Below are 19,762 nucleotides of genomic sequence, written 5' to 3' on the forward strand. Positions count from 1 at the left end.
ACACACACACACAGAGATTGGTGAGGAACCCAAAGTCACCACAGAAACTATGCTAGCCTCTACTAACAGATGGAGACATTACGTGTTTATAATGGCTACTATGATTTTAAAGACTTCGATATAATACCTGTTTTTTTTTATCATCCCAATTCAGTTCTCTGCCCATCAGTTCGACGATCCTGGGTAGGGCTTCCTCCGCTGCCTGGACATTCAGAAAGGCCAGGCGAGTGCGGCGGGAAATCATATCCACTGCAGTACAGGCATACTCCTTAATCCCATATTTTACCTGAGTTTGAATTAAGGTAAAAATCGTTACTTTAGGTATGTTTTAAGAAGAAATAAAGTTTTACTGCAAAAGAATAGTGCTGAGGAAGTGACATTTTCCTTTTATGAACTCTGGTCTGTGGCAGGCACGAGACAAACAGTGTCATCCTCCAGTTCCCCGTGTGCCTGCCAAGGAAGTTCGGGACCTGGGACAAGCTGGACAAGGGTTAATGCCTTCCTTCTGACTGGAACCTGGCACTCGCATGCAAATTGCCTCGCTTCTTATTTACCATCCACAGTAATCGCATACCTCTTTCTTATACATAATATGGATGTTAATTTACATAGCTCAGTAGGCAAAGAACAGGTATTAAAAAGTTACGGTCTCATCCGTTTAGGCTGTCAAAGATTTCGGTCTCAGGGTAACCAAACGACAGAAGCTCTGCCTTCAGTCAATAAGCAAATGTTTACTGGATACCAGGTTTTCACGTGAAGTGAATTTTAAGTAAATATAAAGCATGGTCTCTGGTTTCTAAAATGTGAAAAATCCTGATGAGAAACAAAGCCTAAATCTCTGAGAAGTGTCCTATCAGGGTAAGTCACGAGGCAGCACCGGTGCTACAAGAGCAGCAGGTTCACAAGAGGGCAGACCAACTGTGAGTTAACAAGACTCGGGTTAGCTCCATGCAGGAGAGAGAAATCCATTCTTTCCCATTATTATTGTTATCATTTCCAATATCAAGTTAGAGATAAAACAAAAATTAGTAAAGGAAAAACTCTGGGCTAAACAATTTACTTCAGTATTAAAACTGATATATGTGCATTAAAACATATGTGTATTAAAACATGGCTATGTTTTCATTTTAAAGGTAAAAAACAGATGAATGGTATCCCCTGGAGACAGAAAATTCCCACATGGCCATTCGCATACCTCTGCTTCAATGTATGGAAATTCCGACACCAGACGCACTCCAACAATGGGCCACCTTTTTCCAGTCACACTTGCCATCTTGGCCACCTCAAAAGCCTTGTCACCATAGGTGGCCGCAAGATGCTGTGCCACCTAGAAAAACAAAACTGCATTAGGCTGGTGCTCTGAATATCAACAACTTCTAGGTACAAAGCAAAAAAAAAGCACGTGCTTATCTTGTCAGCTTTTTACAGCCTGTAACTAATAGTTCCAGGAGAGTATTAGATTTTGATTTTGTGGGAGGAAACCACTTGAGCCCCAAATGCTTAGGCCAGCACTAACTCTGCTACACATGTATCACTGTATCCGTGACTGATGAAGCTTCAGCTTCCTTCTGCTCCCAACATCACTTCTCAAGAACAGCCCTCCTCATGTTCACAGTAGAGAGAACTGGGGGTGCCCTGTCTGCTAGGCACAAAGCAAACAAACCCCAGATTTTTAAATAGAAATTAAAATGGGCATTGTGTTTTAGGCCACTAAAGCAAATAAGCCCTTCCTCTTTTTCTCCCTTAGTTCACTTCCACGGTACACAGACACAAATGATCCCAGCAAAAGGAAATTCTAAATCAGTGAGGCCACACAGCTGCTGATTCTGTTACTGGCAATAGTGAGATTAGGTAAGAAGTAAGATGGCATGGCAATCACACTCACCTCACTTTCAAGGCCATAATCTTGGACAAGCCTAATGTAGAGTGTGGGGCTCCAATCTTTGCCACCTTGGAGAAAAAGCCCAACTGTTCTACTTGGTCCTGCTTTCAAGTTATTAGCCTTGATAGCAGCATCGATGGTATCCTCTGCCATAGACCGATAGGTTGTCCACTTTCCACCTACAAATAAGTTGATAAATAATTCATTAGGTTACTACCCCTTATTTTTTTATAATTAACCATTTATCAATTTATGGATAACAATCTACCTGTTGTTTATAACAAATATGACCAGGCAATGTGTTAGACTTTACTCAGAATCCAAAAAAACAATTCCCTGTTGATTAGAATTGAAAGAGATTCCAGCATGACACAACAAGGCAATGCCCTGTACCTGCTATTGTGATGAGGCCACTCTCGCTGATATCCACAACATGATTTCGGGAGATGGACTGTGTGTCTGCAGACTTGGGATCTGTCACAAGGGGACGAATACCACTCCACGCTGCCAGGACATCCCCTCTTCTCACTGGGAAGGATCAATGACAAAGGTTAAGAAGATTACTCAGACACCTCAGTAGAACTATCAATTAGTTAATAAGCAGGAAAAAGTACAGCAAAAGCAACACATGAATATGCACTTTAAAAGGGAAAGAGCTTAAATATAAGAACTGAGTAGTTAAATACAAAAAAAAATCAATTATTTTGTTACAAAGATAATCTCCATTTAAAAAAAAAAAAGGCAAAAGAACTTGAAAGTCTTTGACACTGGTACCGAAGAGGAAACAAAAGAAACAAATGCTAGCAACCCTGAGCTGGGACAATTGGAAGGAGTTAAAAAAAAAACAACAAGAAACAAAATAAAAACAAACCAACAGACTTAGGACTTAGGGTGTCTTCTCCTAGAATACATCTTGCTATCTCGTCTCAGGGAAAGCAAAGGTCCTTAATAGAGCACTTACAGCAGACCTCACCTCCTTGAAGTACTTGGCACATCACATCTCATCTCATTTACCTCACACAGCCCCACAGTGCTGGCTGTTGCTATTCTCACTATACAGATGAGAAAAAAGACTGAAAAAGTTTCACTGACTTGCCCAAAGAAACATCCTCTAAATGACAGAGTAGCACATTCTTATCCATTGAATTGTACTGTTTCTCAACTGCTGAAAATTCCCATCCTCTTTTTTTTCTTTCTTTTTTCATCCCATTACCTTTATAACTGCCACAGAAAAACAGGTATACGTTCTCCTTCCAATATAGGTACACAATACCTGTGTTACCATTTATGGAAACTCTTTGAAATTTTAAGATACTATAAAATTTTTCTTACTATCTCTGCCAAAACAAATTGCCCCTAAATACCAACAAAATTAGACAGAAGTTAAATAGAGTACTCATTACTGACCAAAAAATGGCTAAGAAGGGTAGACCAACTGTGGTTGTGGTACACCATCAGGGGCAAGGGTAAGACGTGCGGGCAGAGCTTCCGAATCAACTTCTCTTTAGCCAGATCAGCCTCAGGAACTGAGGAACTGGCTTAGCTTTTCTCCTCCCCACTCTCCAAATCAAGTTCAGGACTGTGTGCACCAGCCCCACAGCTGCTGACTCCGGGGAGGTAATCGCTTTCCTGGTCCTGTTGCACTTACTTTGACAAACTAGTTAATCCAGGATAGAGAAATGCAGTTTTGTTTACACCATGACTTGGGGTCATTCTCCATCTTACTCCTAGCCATTACCCGCAGTAATAAAAATAATCAGAAAATGGGAAAACTGGATATCCACATGCAAAAAAAAAAATTAAGATGGGCTCTTACTTTCCACTATATGCATAAATTAACTCAAAATGGATCAAAAACCTACATAGTAGAGCTAAAAAACATAAAACATTTAGAAGAAAATATCAAGGGAAAGCTTCATGACATTGCATTAGGCAATGATTTATTGCCTATGACACCAAAGGCAGAGGCTGCACAAGAAACAGATAAAATGGACTTCATCAAAATTTAAAATATTTGTACATCAAAGGACATAACCAACAGGATGAAAAAACAAGTCATGTAATGGGAGAAAATATCTGCAAATCATATAACTGAAATGGGTTAATATCTAAGATATATAAGAACTTCTAAAACTCTAAAAAAACAAACAACTCAACTGACAAATGGGCAAAAGACTTGAATAAATACTTCTCCAAAGGAGATGTGCAAATGGCCAATTATCACATAAAAAATATGCTCTAATTAGAGCTCACTAATCATTAGGAAAATAGAAATGAAAATCACAAAAATATACAACTTCATACTCATTAGGATGGCTACTATAAAAAAACTAAGTAACAAAAAACTCAGTAAACAACAAATGATGGCAAGGATGTGGGAAAACTGGATATCTCTGTGCAGTTTTGATGGGGAAGTGAAATGATATAGCTACTATGGGTAAATGCATGGCAGTTACTCAAAAAATAAAACACAGAGTTACTGAATGATCTAACAATTACATTTCTGGGTTCAAACCAAAAAGAAAACAAAGCAGAGAAAATTTCAATTCATAACAGCACCTTTCATAATAGCCAAAATACGTAAATAACCCAAGTGTCTACCAACAGATAAACAGACAAAATGTGTTATATATGTACAATGGTATATTATTCAGCCTTAAAAAATAAGGAGGTTCCAACACACACTATATAACATGTATAAGCACTGAAGATATTATGCTAAATGAAATAAACCAGCCACAAAAGGACAAATATTGTATGATTCCATTTATATGATGTACCTAGAGTAGTTACATTCATAGAGACAGAGAGTAAAATAGCAGCCACCGGGGGCAGGTAGGGAGGTATAGGGAGTTAGTGTTTAATGGGTACAGATTGGGGACCATAAAAAATTCTGGACATGGATGGTGGTGATGGCGGCACACAAATGTGACTGTTTTGTATGTTACAGAATTATATACTAAAAATGATTAAAATAGTAAATCTGATGATATTACACAATTTAATCACAATTATAAAATAACAAGACAAAAGGAAAATTTGACATAATTCAAGTGTGAGAAGATTGCAGAAATATTTTACATACAATACAGAATTATCAGTGCCCCTACCAGCCCATACCACACCTATGCCTTACTTCAAATTAAACTGTTTCATTCAGTAGGTACAGTTTGGACGGCAGAGTGCAGTCTGGATTTCAGATCCCACTTACCTGGTGGTCACGGGCTTTTATACAGTGAGCCTCCTAGATATTTATAGACAGCAGCCCCTGGAAAGCATTTAAATATGTACCCAGCAAACTCTGTGTAGTAAAGAGTCCCCAAAACTCCTTGAAATGATTGGAGTAGTACATCAAAAAAAAAAAGAAAGAAAGAAAGAAAAGCACCTAACCAAATACAGAAAAAAGACCGTAGAAACCAGTTACATTGGAGTTAAGGTAAATCTGGCATGTTTTAATATAGCCTGTTAAGGGCTACACTCTTAACATGACTGCAATCTGAAAGTAGGAGTACCTACATGCTTCTGTACAAGGGTGTCTAATAACCCATATCCAAACACTGTACTTGAAACAAAGGAAGAAGAAATATGACCTGGTAAAGAAAGCCTCAGGCTTCCCGGTTTCTTAACAGGAGACCACAAGGGAGTCTTGATGCTGAGATTCCAGTTAGACCAGCCCCTCTGATGTGTACATTCTCTTAAACAGGTTTAAACCTAATGGCTCACATGGAATAGGGCTTAATTTTTGCTTCAAAGAATTCCACAAAAATCTTGTAAAATCTCAACACAAATCATGCAATGTTTTAATCTTTATAAAAAGCCTAACTAGGAAATTACCACTATTTTCCATTAGAGCTTAAATCACCCTCTGAGTCAAAAATAAAACTTAGCCAACTGCTTAGAACGTCACTGTGGTCAGCACAAAGTCTGAGAGTGTGTCTGTGAAATTCCTCGGGAAGCCACGCTGGCCAGGAATTTGGGTTCAACTCTTAAAGCCCTCTGACTGATTTTAGAATTATGTGATGGAAAATTAGACTTTCTAGAGTACATCTGAAGCATATGCAAATAATCTTTCTGGCATGTGCTTTACCTTTTCTGGTATAAAAGAAAAGAAAAATACACGTACGAAACTGTGTTGTCTGAAAGAAAAAGAAGGAACTAAAACATTTTAAGTTTCTCATTCACAGACAAACATTAAGTAAAACATTAGGTATACTGATACCATTTTTAATGCTTACTCTTTAAATTGAAACTTACAAAAAGAAAATGCTATCAGGAAGAGTTTATAATGTATTAGGAACTTTCATTTATTTTGCTTGATATCTTAACATTCAGCTTTTAGCCTAAGAATTGTGTCAGATAAATTTTGGGATTCGATTTATTTTAAAAGATACATTTAAGGATAATCAAATTTTAAATCATATTTAAAATATGAATCAGTCTTTATGGCCTACAGGATTTTTATATTATTAGACCAGAGGGTGGTTGGATCAGGTTATCTTTCTACCATTTTTCTCTCAACCCTGAGATTTGATGATTGTTATGGATTATTCAAAAAGCTATTTGCTGGTGAAGAATAAAGTGCTTCTATCTCCTCAACACCCAAATGAAGTAATGACCAGTCAGGCCTCAAGCATAACCTATGTCCACGGGATTCCATGAAACATGAATTCTAACCACTTGTACAAAACACAGGAACTAACTGAACTAACAGCTTTCTCTCCTTTATTACCCAAAGTAATATTTTCCCACAGTGGAAACCTTGCAGGCTGTTAAACAAAAACGAATTAAGGTTCTCTGAAACAAAGGAATTCAAATGCAGTAGACAGCACAGAGAATCTTTTCCATTGCCTGAAACTGCCACAGCCACCTTGTCACCATGAAGGAACCAACCCTAGGGTGAAGCCAACTTGGAAGACGTCAGGGCGAAGAGACACGAGGGCCATGCACCTTACACACTGCTGAGTCACTAAATTAATCACCTCTTGAGCCTTTTTACATCTGGAGTTCTTCCTTTATATATAACAAAAAGCACAAATTCAATGATTATTAAATCGAATATTTCCTTCTCTAAAGGTATACATAAATCCTTTCAGATTCTGGAGAGCAACACTGTGCCACAGACTTTTCTGCAGTGGTGAAAATGTTCTGTATCTACACTGTCCAGTTCACTAGCCACTTATGCATCCAGCTATTAAGCACTTGAAATGCAGCTCATGAAAACTGAATTTCAAATTTTATTTGATTTTAACTAATTTAAACTTAAATAGCCACATGTGGTTATGATATTGCACAGCACTAGAGTAAAAGCTGCCAAGCAGCAGACCTCAGATCTGTCTGGCTAGGTCATCAAGCTGGTCACTGCCGCCATGGCCCGTTTGTCCACATCTCTATGGAGCATCTTTTCAGCGACGTTTGACTGTACTTCCTTTGCTCATTAGTACTTCCTTTTGCAACATACTGTAAAAGCACCCTTCCCCCCAAATACTTTATTGTCATAACAAGTTCCATATTTACCATTTCTAAGTATCCTCCTCTCCTACTAATCTCACACATTCGAAGAAAAAAAAAATTTTTTACTGAGTTTAGTACTCCTACCCTCAAGTTCCTACCCAGATACCAGTTCTATCATTCGCGTTATAGCCAAGAGTAAGTAGTGAACATCACCTACTTTAACTCTCCATGGCATATAATGTGAGAAGCAAATAACTCAGCTCAAGGCTTTTTTTTTATGCTTCAGAGCTTAAAGATTTCATCTTGATTTTTCTGGTTCTCATACTGCCAGGAAAGCTAAACAGGTCTCATTAGTATTTCATCTTCATCACCATGTTGAAAGTCTTCAGCAATGTCAATTCTAATATTTCTGAAGACTCTCTATACTGTATCAATGTATAGCATGTATTCATTCATAATGATCCATAAATATTAAATGGGGGTCATATACAGTACTAAATATTAAGTGGCATATTAAAACATTCTCTGAACTTTCTATATCAAACAACAAGGGCTGAACTGACATTGCCAAATAAAAAGCAAAAATATCTGGGGCTCTGAGCCAATATGCTAGGCTTTGTGTAAGGTTTCTAACAACTGTATATTTAAACAACTAGATATTGCCTTTCAAAATAAATGAACACTTTAAACAAAACAAGATGACAAGAAACAACACTACTATTAAAGCTGAGAAAAACCTCATTAAACACTACTTTTCAGAGTGGCTCGCCCACACGGCACCTAGTCGAGAGTGTGTCTACTGCCCAGTTAATATAAACCTACAAGTACCTTGAGCATATGAAAGTCCTTGGCTACATTTTCTAAAAGAGAGAAAATAAAATCACCATCAGGTTTCAGAAATATTTTACTATAATGCTGATAAATAACTAAATCGGGTTTTAGTATATATAATATATAAAGAATAATTATATCATAAAAATAATAAAGTTGAACAGACATTTTTCACAGCTGGTTGAAAAGACTAAACACTAAGTAATTTTTTCAAATTATAATTAATATTCTTACTCATAAAAACTTGGCAAGACAAGTGTTTGTTTTAAAAATTAATACAAAATGAAGCCCAGGGGAAGTGACAATTAAGAGCTAAATTTGTGGTTTTGTTTCACATCAGTTATTTAGCCATACATTTGGGGGTGTTCTTTCTCATGTGTGCCACTTTCAAAAAAATCAATAAAAAGCATGTGAAAATATCTAAATGAACACAGGGGAAATAGTGTCAGAAATCGATCCTTCTCTACCAGCATGTTTAACCTGCTGAAATGAAGTGTTAATCACAGAAATAAGATACCATATTACATTTATAAACTAATGAAACTAGAAAAAGCAAAACATGTGACACTCTAATTAAACAGCTGGAAAGCATCCAAGCCTGTGTAAGTTGATAACCCTGGTACAATCTCTGGCAGTGAAAAGGCAGGTCTGCAGTGAGTTGATATGGCCAGCTCAGTTGTTAATTGAATAGCAGGCAATCTATAAACACGACTAATTGCATATGTGCAACCCCGTGCACAACTAGAGGAGCTGCCTAGAGAAGCACTCCAGAAAAACTACCCGGATAAAACACACAGCAAATCCTCTGTCTCTCTCCGTCCCTTTAAGTCATTGCTTAGTTTCGCCACTGCATCCTTCTGATTAACCTCTACACAGCAAACTTAATGACACATTTTTCAAAAGATCATTTTTCTTCCTAACCCCCATATGCCCCACACAACTATCAATTACCCATTCATTTCAGAAAAGAACAAACAAGTAATCTAGAAAATTCAGCCTGTGAATGGAAAGCTTTCTAAATCGTAAAAGAAGACATGGTCTTATTCCCAACAGGCAAAATGCTTTTCAGAATTCTTCCAACGCATTTTGCAGAAGTGTGGCAGCTGCTGTGAACAGCATGGAGTGTTAAGATTTGACACTTTTTTTTTCTTAAGGATATAGCCATTTGGGAAGGCTCAGAAACTGTTGTCAGAATTTTACTATTCATCCGTTTGATAAATCCTTTTAAAATGATATTTCAACCATGGTGAATGCAAACATTTTAAAACTACTGCTCTAGAATTTAAATCAAATTTTTTAATTTTTGAATCTGTAGATAAGACTGCTGGCCCAAGAGTTTAGTCAGGAAACATAAAATCTCAACTAGTTTAATATGTAGTTCAAATAAGGCCGATTGAGATCAAAGGTCACTACCTTTAAGGTGTCAAGCAGCTTACATAAATGATTTGAGAGACTTAATTCATTCCCTAGTAAACATAATATCACGTCGTGAAACCCGAAACTACCAATTGGGGAGTACTGTACAGTATTCAGAAGCACAAATATTGAAGCTAGACTGACTTGCACTCACATCATGGCTCCAATACAAAAGAGCTATTGGCAAGAAACTTAAGACTGGTGGGACTCAGTTTCTTCATCTGTAAAGTGGGAATTAAAATATATGTCATAAGGTTACCCTGAAGAATCAAAAAGATAATATAGGCAATATGATAAGCAGTGTCTAGTTTAAAAAATACACAATAATGTTAGACTTTAAAAAAATAAACATGTGGCCTCGGCTACTGTGGCTCAGTGGATTACATGCCAGCCTGCAAACCAAAAGGCTGCTGGTTCAATTCCCAGTCAGGACATGTGCTGAGTTAGAGGCCAGCTTCCCGGCTGGGGGCATGTGAGGGGCGACGTACTGATGTATCTCTTGCACATCAATGTTTCTCTCCGTCTGTTTCTCCCTTCTTTCCCTTCTCTTTGAAAATAAATTAATTAAATCTTTTAAAAAAGCATGTGTTACCCATTATACACAAGTAGAAAAATTAAAATATATGTATTAGTAGCATGTACTCAAAGAACTCAATGGTGCCTGAAGCTGAAGTTACTCTCAATTTCTCTCTAGTTTCACCAAAATCCCTTGGGAAAAAATACAAATTTGAATGCCTTCATTTTAAAACATTCTTCAGCTGACACTCTATGAAGACTGAGGGTAATTTCTCAAACAGGAGGCTTTCAGTTCATTAGAAATAAGAATCAAAAGCAACTATAAAGAATCTTTCACTGTTAACTGTTTACAAGGGTAAGTCTGTAAATAGGCAGTGTGACAGAAGGGTGCACACAAATATAAACGAAGTATATGAAAGAACTGTGATCTCTGCTTCCACCCCAGGTATTTGCTATCCGGAGAACTCTTAACCTCAAGACCCCAGATCACCAGGAGAAAGGCTTGATTTACAGTGTTTAGGTATCAAAGTCAACCACTTTTATCAAAAATCAGAACTGACAAAACTGTTTGTTAGTTTCACCTTATTCCCTGACTACCAAAAGGTATGTTGACTGAAATAAGCTTTATAGATCAACCAGGTCCCCCCAGGTATTACAAAAGGCTTCCATCTATTTATAGACAGAACAAGAGACTGGTACAAGATCCAGTCCCTGGTACAGCCCAAAGCTTATTTCACTCGTGGAAATCCCCACCTACATTATGGGCATGGAGGCCTTTTGGAACCAAATCTGTTTCCTGCACATCCAGCCTCTCGGCATGTATAAGCAGTTAGATTTCTCATCGTTACTGCATTTGAACTTTAAGAATTTGGAAACTGTCAACAAGAGCTCTCTGCTCTTGAATTAATTTTACTTCTTGCTTCAACAATAAAACTTCCTGCTCATTGGGCTAAGATATAAACCCGTAAGTATTAGCCATATAGATTTCAATTACATATATTCAGTATATGTATTGTAGATATTCAATACCATTATTGTAGATATACAGAGACTCTACTCAAAATGAAATCTATTACTTGAAATTAGAAGAAACTGAAACTGTAAAATATAGCTCAATTAAACTAAGAGAGTGACCTGAACCACTTTTTTAAAGTTGTCTGCTTGTAAATATGTGATCACATGATAAAAAACATCTTTTAGGGAAAAAATCCATACATGCTAATGAGTCACATCAAGACAAAAGTTGTTTTCACATGTCCTCCACTGAAGCCAACATTGCAGAATATTCCTGGTATAAATAGACTATTTTCCAAAAACCTTAAAATGTTCTACCTTCATATAGAAAGATTTCCAAACTGCTAACAGCGTCAAAAACCATGGATAGCACCTATTAATTCATTTTAATTCAAAATAATCATGAATGACATATCAAACAGAGAGCAAACTTTGTAGCTGAATAAAGAATCCTTATGCTCACAGAGCTCCAAGTGGAAATGTATCTCTGACTACTACCTATAATATAAAGTGATGGATACTAGACCAACCTTCTGTGGGAGCACAAAGGTAAAAAGCCAAGATGAAAAGGTGGGGCAAGGAGCATCCCAGAGCAAGGCTTCAATCTAAACACGGAGTAGGCTTAAAAGCGTATGACTTGATTTGGCTATAATAAGTAATACAATACAATTAGACCACAGGTAGCAAACCGCAGGCCGGCAGGCCAAATCTAGCCCTCCACCTTGTTTTATCCGGCCTGCAACCTCGTATCCACCTGGTGGCAGCTCCGAGCTCACTTAACTGTCAAGGGTGGTTACATTTATACAGTCCTAAAATTACATTTGGCCCTTTGAAGCAACCTTGAAGCTGATGTGTACCCCAATGAAAATGAGTTTGACGCCCCTGGATTAGACCATAGAATGCATACAGGAAATTGAACATAAATGTGCAAAGACAGATTGTGAAAAGGCTTAGATTCCATGTGGGATAGTTTAGAACTTTTCCAAAATTCAGTGGGGAGACATATAAGGGATATTTTAGTGCAGGGAGGGAAGTGATGACTAAAATGGTGTTTTAGAAAAACAGTTCTAATAGAGATCAGATTGGGTGGGGACAGAGACCAGTCACTCGGAAGCCAGTTAGGGGTGAAGGTAACTGTTCAAAGGGAGAAATGACAGCTATGAACCAGGGCAATAAAGTGAAGGGGGGTTTAAGGACTGAGCACTGACAGGAACTGAACTAGATGTGACAAAAGAAGGATCACCAAAGATGGGCGTACCATTCCTAGCTTAGCTGGGATGGATGCCGAGGCTATTGACTAAGACAGGAAATACAGACGAATGTTTGGGAACTTCTGAAATGAGCCTGGATTTTTTAAAAAATCACTATATATGTTCATTAAGGAAAATGTTATGACATCCAAGTTAGAAAGAAGTATCGTATGTTTAGGTTAGCATTGGGAAAAAGCAAACTTTGGCTTTTTTTATTCAAGCAAGCATAGTTACACTTCTTACCTAAATCCACTGTCAACACTTGACTTGCCGTATAGTAACAGCTCACTAAGCTTCTTAGCATATAATTCCATACTCTCATTTTTCTAATCATTTCCTACGAATATCCTGTATCTGTAAATCATATCTTTCCAAGCTCTAGAAATTAAATAGCGATACAAACATTTCATACTGCTCTCAAAGAGCATGCATGCTTAAAGCTCACATATGGCACTCTAATCTTGCCATTAAAAATTATCAGAGCCCTGGCTGGGGTGGCTCAGTTGTTGGAGTATCATCCTGTAAACCAAAAGGTCACAGGTTTGATTCTCCATCAGGGCACATGCCTAGGTTGCAGTCCAGGCCCCAGCCGGCGTGCGTAGGAGAGGCAACCATACGATGTTTCTCTCTTGCATCAATGTTTCTCTTCTTCTGTCTCTCCCTCTCTTCCCCTCTCTCTGAAATCAATAAGCATGTCCTCAGATGGGGAATATATATATATATATGTATATATATATATACATATATATATATATATGACTGTGTAAGTAGTGGGGGGGGAAGGCAACTTATTCCCATTGTGTTACAAATCTTCTGGAAGAAGTGGTGAGCACGAAGCATTAGAGCAGGCCAGGTGTGGAGATGAGTCACACTGGAGACATGGCAGGTACCTACAGAGTGCCAGCATGGCATGAGAGATTTCTAAAGGAGAGAAGACAAACTTAAAGGAACATGCACATTACCTTCAACATCACCACTCAGGTAGTTACGCACTTCATTCAAAATAAAGTTGATATCTTCTTCCGAAGGAATAGGATGGTGTGTCACATCGGTTGGCGTGTCAGTTGTGCCAGCTATAGTCATCTTTTGCCAGGGTAAGAAGAAAATGACTCGCCCATCACTGGTAGCTGGATCAAGAAGTCCCATGTTCTCTGGGCTGAGGTAAAAAGAAAAATTTTTATTTTTGAAATTAGCAAAAATTTAAACTTGATCTATAATCTATTTCATTCACCAATGCTCACATAAACAAATACAAACAACACGAACCATTACTTTTACTGCCACTAACTCACTCTAGAAATGACTTTAAAAATTTTTGGTAACAAAAAGGAACGGAGCAATTGTAATAGTAATATTCCACAGAAAAATCAGCCCTCCCATCTCAAAAATGCAAGGTTAATTATGAAAGTGGATTTCAATTTACAATTGTTTGGGTTCTTAATATTCCTTGGATCATTCACATCACATAATGTCAGTGAGATAAATGTCTATAATTTCTTTTATGATGGTCTATTAAGAACAGCTCTTCAACTTTTTTTCAAGTCTATGAAAAGTATTTTCCTGGGACATTTGACATTTGGCACATCTTTTAGCAGGTTTCCAAAGCACATGAGAAAAGTGAAGTGTCTAACTAACTTTCTAGAAACTAAAATGTAATAAAAAGGTTCTTTGCCTTGTGCCTAGGTGAGCTTGTACCACTTCACCAGATATGAGATTTCTTACTTTATTTCAATTTCACAGAATTTCAACAAGTACATCCATAAGAAAAGGGCTCAGTTTTCTACTACCTAAATAACAATATACTAGGATAAGGTCAAAAAGTGGAGGAATATCTAAGCAATGAAAACCCTTAAGCAGGCAGAAGATACCACTGTATTATGCTATTAAACCAAGTTTCAAGGACGCCTCCTCTGAAAGGTTATATATAGTCTTCCAAAATACTAATCAAGAATTTATGCTAACAAATACTTAATATTCTAAAACCAAATTACACACTTGAAAGAATAAGCAACTGTAAAAAAGAGAAAAAGTAACAAAACCTGTCTAATCATTATTAAATCACTAGGAACTGTTGTTTTAATGTATTCATTAACCATTCAAAGAAATCTGGAGAAATCTACCATAAGGTATTTCGGTTTCTATTAATGCAACTTCTGCAATATGAAACACAACTCCATTTAGTTTAAATAAATTTCAAGTAATCTCTCTTATACCCACATGTATAAGGATTACAGACTAACAACTGTTTAAGAGCAAATCAAAAATGGTTGTTTTATGAAAAGCAAATCTACAGTCAGCATAGCTAATGCATTTTCTTTATGTAAGCCACAAGAAATACTAGTCTTTCTTTGTAAAACCCATCAGCCTCATGAAATGCCTAGCTTGTCTACGCAACCTTTGGAGGGAGAAATCACTGTCCGCAGCTCACTTAAAAGACACAGGAGTGAATAAGCCACAGCTGTACTTAGCATGTGCAAAAAATACCCCAGAAATGTCAATCATTTAAATGTTTAGCTAAGATTTCATCTTCACTCAGGGCTAAAGAAAATATTTTGTTTTTATTTTCATATATTGAAAACTGTATTTTCAGTCTCTGTATGACTATATTTGTTTTTTTGTATTTATCATAAAACTCTCTCAAAATCTTAAAAGAAACTAGTAATTATATGTTTTGTAGGCACCTAATTTGAACCTGGGTTATAATATGTCCGTAGATTAAATCAGTCACTTAGGGATTGGAAATTAACTCATTCAGAGTTCAAGCTTTCAAATTTAGTAAACAGCACTGTATTGAAACAAAAAGATAAATTCCATATTCCAACAAATTATGTTAGTATAACTTATATGTGATCCTTTAATGGGCCAGATATCATAGCATATGCCTAAATAACTCAACAAACCTCATCAACCTCAGCATAAAATTATAATATTCAGCAACCTAGACATGAAATGCTCTTAGAAAAGCAAAAGTACCAAATCCTTTAAAATGTTTCAATGCAATAAAAGCAGTTTAAAGGGTGAAGGTGATGGTTACCAACACACGTAACTGGAACCTGTAGAGAATCAACTGCTTAAGTGAAGACATATGTGTCAAACATAAACTTAACAAGCACAGAGGGAAGACAAAGCTATTAATGTCTGGTATAAAAATTTAAGAATCCATTTGGAAATACCTTTCATCAGTTCTAAAGTACCTAATTCATACTCTCCCTTAGGGAGAAGTTTGTTTTCTTATAAAGAATTAATTCTGCAAGGTTCCACTAAAGTTTGAAAATGGATATCAACCATGAGTAGATAGTGTAGAGAAGACAAGAGAGTGAAGCATAGGTCTTTTTCAACACAATTTACTTGACATCAAGAGCAAAAAAGCTTACTGCTCATTTACGTGTGTGTGTGTGTGTGTATGTGTTGGGGAGGGGAGTAGGATTGAAAGTAATGAACAATTTTCTCATACAGACCACTGCCTTCCTGAAGTACCTTTATTTAAACTGAAATCAATTTATTGTTAACTACTCAGCAGTCAGTGGTAGCGCTAACAGTACACACACATATTATCAAAAAAAATGACCTCTTGTCAGTAGTAAAAAGCATCTTTAGGCTAAAGGGAGATGATTTTCATGCATTCCAGTTATTTGGTGTATTGTTGCTGCTTTTGTAAGAGCATAGTCACAGCTCATGAAAATTCCAGATTTGATAAGTAAACTAAAGAGTATCTTTAAAAATAAATGATTTCTGTGTTGGGTTTTCTAAAATTAAAATAATAATTTTGTTACCACTGCACAAGAGAATTCCACATGTGGAATGTTAGTTATAACAAGCTCAATAAATGCCATAAAGATACTCTGAAAAGAGCTCAACAAGATATACTCATACATGGTCCTTACCTACAAGCAAAAAGTCACTAGCTACTGAACTCATTGCATTTCCAAACTGTGCAGGTTTTAGTTGAAATGTTAGTTCTGAAGTTATCAGGCAGTTTATAGGGCAGCCCCAGATGGTCTCACTCATCCCAAAGGACCTAGTTAAAGCCTTGAGTTAGATTTGCTGAGTGTGATTGACTGATGAAGCCAGAGAGGTATTTCAGTCTGAGATCTCTTCACTCCACCCAAGAAAATGACTTGTTATGGAGAGCAAAACTTTCCTCTGGGATGCCAGAACTTCAGCTGCTCAAGGTCAGTGCCAAAGAGGTAACAGATCCTTACTAAGTCCAAACTGCAGTCCCAAACCAAAGGCCTCCTCTGCAGCAGCCAGAACAGGAACTGAGCTGCGAGCCTCCCTCCAGGGTCTCCTGCAGGCTGTGTGGTAGTTCTACAGCCCAAAGTGCTAGCTAAACATGGGATCTCCATTTCTCCCAAAATAGAATGAGATCGCTTACACAGGTACCTTAGACTGTGACTAACGCTTTCCTGACTTACAGTTAGGGGGCCTGAAGCTAATGCAAAATTTTTAGGATAAAAAAGGCATAACTGGTGTGGCTCAGTGGGTTGGACATCATCCTGCAATCTGAAAGGTTGCAGGTTCAATTCCCACTCAGGGCTCATGCCTGGGTTGAGGCCGGGTCTCTGGTTGGGGCTATGTGAGAGGCAACCAGTTGATGTTTTTCTCTCCCTCCCTTTCCCTCTCTCTAAAAACAAATAAACTCTTTTTTAAAAAACCTATATAAAAAGGCATTCTGTTTTGAGAATATTACATGCAGGTGGTATATATTTTTATTTCTTTAAAAATACCTATCTACTCTGTTATCAGCATATCATAAAGTACAGTAGAGAGAATATGCGTAGCATGATCTCTTTCACATAAAAATTTTAAACAGATATACATTTGTACAAGCATAAACATAAATTTCCTAAAAGAAATCAGAAAGAAATGTGACTGATTACCAAAGAAGAACTGAAGTGGGGGAATGAGCTAGAGTCATGAGGAAGAAGAGGAAGGCTTTCCCTTTTCATCTTGTATCTATTTTTCTCTAGTGATTATTTCTATTAATTTTGCCTATTATAGGAGTTGCCTGGGCAATAAAACAAAGAATCATATTTTGCTTCCCTGTTTTAACTTCTCTATACCAAAACTTTGCTCATAGATATTATACTAAAATCTCAATTTTAAGAAAAGTAATACTCTCAATTTGGACATGTTAACAACAAAAAAAATGTTAGTAGAATTCATTCAAAAATATTTACTGGTCACTAGTATGTTCCAGACACTATACCAGGAGCTGGGGGTATAGCAGTCAACAAAACAGATAAAAAGTAATCAAAGAATGTATACATTGTCAAAATGTATACAAATTAGGTACTATTATGAGATAAGGAACCAGAAGCTAAAAGCAACAGCTTGCCAAGGTCACAGAATTAGCAAGAAGTAAAGTGGTAACAAACCTGGGAAGTTCTCCAGCAAGATACCACCTTAGCACTCACCCTCCACACAGTCTCCTGTCTGTGCATCCTCAGAGAGCAGAACAGCTTCCCATTTAAATAACGGGCAAACTAAGGTTCCCTGAATAAACTGGCTTTTCCCAAACGATGTCATTTTTAAGTGACAGAAGTAACATAAGGGAAAATATCCTCAGAATTCATGGGACAGTAGTGAAAAAACCACAAAATATATATAATACACAAGAAAATATGTTGAATCTGTTAAGGTCTAAACAAATATGAGGATCATGATGACATGTGTGTCTGTAGTTTAGATATTACGTCTGTACTCTAAGACATGTTACCTCCCCCCAAAAAACCCTTATAAACTAGCTGGCCTTGCATATTTTAATTCAATACCAAATAAATGTATATAATTGTGTCTGGAATTACTGTTGAAAACTTCTCTACATACAAGAAACATTTACAACATTTACATATATTTACTTCTCTCCCTTTCACATGAACTAAATTTATGGTTAGCAGTTCTTAAAACTCTATTAAGTACCAGTGCATAAATTTTTATTATTAAGACTAGAAGCATCTTGGTTTCGCCAGTCCTCAGTAAAAATACTAAAGACTACCAACCAATTAATTACTTGTAGACATTTAGAAAATGAGAACAAAAACTTGCAAGTTAGCGGATAAGAAATTCTCTTTAATGTTTTCCTTGGTAGAAGTATAATATTTTTCCAAGTAAAAGTGTATTTAATACACGTTAGGAGTATTTTGGGACTCTATTAAGGGAAATTCAGTTATTGGTAAACTGATAATTAATAAGGCAGTATTATCTATTACACTGCAGGATGGTATTCTAGGAGAACACATATATTAAACAAAACAGATTGGTATATCCACTTTATTAAATACTAAAAGATTTTTATGTTCTTTGGGGGAAATTATAAAAATAAGAAATACCTCTCATTCTAAACATATAACCTAGAAATTATCACCTTTACCCCCAAATTGTATTACCTAGAGATAATCATTATTTAAATATAACATATTTCCTTTTAATCTTTTCTTTAATACTTATATAATATTTAGATCCTATTGCACATATAGTCATGCTTTCTAAATTAACATTGTTTGGATTGTTTGGATCATTAGTGTTATCTTAGGACACTGAAATTATTTACGACTATAATTTTAATGACTATGCAGTATTACCTCGTTCAGATATGCCATATTACGTATTATCTATTCTTCTAAAGTTAGAAACTCAAGGGGTTTCAAATATTTCTCAGCTACAAATACTGTTTGTTGTAAAGACTATCTGGAACATAAATCATTACTTCATACAGAATTACTGGAGTGCAACTAGACTTATTGCATATGAAAATAAAAATGGTATACATGTTCAATACTCTTAGTGTGGTCATGTGAAATTTTTCCACATATGCCTTAAAATGTAGATGAGGGTTAATCATTGTTTAATTTCATATGGCCCAAAGCCATATGAATGTTTCTTTTTTGTTAAAAATTTTAAACACACACAAAAAAGAAGAGAATATTTTAAAGTGTCCCTTACCCAATTTAAACTGTTATAAAACTAATATTCTTATTTCATCTCTATCCCTACCCATTTCCCTATTTCCATTTGTCTTTATTATTATGGTAAACTAAAAATTATATCTGATTTTTACCTGTTATATATTTCAGAAATTATTAACCTAAAAATACCAGAAAATACCTCATTTTCAAATACCTTTGAAAATACCTTACTTTCAAATTCTACATAAGCAAATTTAGGAATTTCATAAAATTAACTTTTTGATTTTTTTAATCCTCACCCAAAGATATGTCTTTATTGATTTTAGAGGGGGACTGAGGAGAAAGAAACATTGGTTGGTTGCCTCTCATACATGCCCACGCCAGGAACTGAACCTGCAACCTTTCGGTGTACAGAACAATGCTCCAACCAATCAAGCCACCAGGCCAGGGAAACGTTTTAATTCTTTAATTAAACTGTCATTTATGGAATTTTT

The 19,762-nt window shown here is 36.4% G+C and overlaps 1 protein-coding gene across 3 annotated transcripts in view; it reads right to left on the bottom strand.

Moving 5' to 3' along the window:
- GPD2 (glycerol-3-phosphate dehydrogenase 2) overlaps window positions 1-19,762 on the bottom strand; it is a 136,736-nt gene that overhangs the window by 13,800 nt on the left and 103,174 nt on the right. For all 3 annotated transcript variants that reach the window (XM_053671632.1, XM_053671628.1, XM_037138338.2), the window contains exons 9-13: window positions 13,323-13,516; window positions 2,276-2,410; window positions 1,886-2,061; window positions 1,196-1,327; window positions 128-286 (exon numbers count right to left, since the gene is read on the bottom strand). In XM_053671632.1, the coding sequence (XP_053527607.1) occupies window positions 128-286; window positions 1,196-1,327; window positions 1,886-2,061; window positions 2,276-2,410; window positions 13,323-13,516 (796 nt within the window). The remainder of the gene's footprint in view (window positions 1-127; window positions 287-1,195; window positions 1,328-1,885; window positions 2,062-2,275; window positions 2,411-13,322; window positions 13,517-19,762) is intronic.

Source organism: Artibeus jamaicensis, unplaced genomic scaffold (genome assembly GCF_021234435.1).
Source record: "Artibeus jamaicensis isolate MK-2021 breed Jamaican fruit bat unplaced genomic scaffold, CSHL_Jam_final contig_1832, whole genome shotgun sequence".
Taxonomy (NCBI): domain Eukaryota; kingdom Metazoa; phylum Chordata; class Mammalia; order Chiroptera; family Phyllostomidae; genus Artibeus; species Artibeus jamaicensis.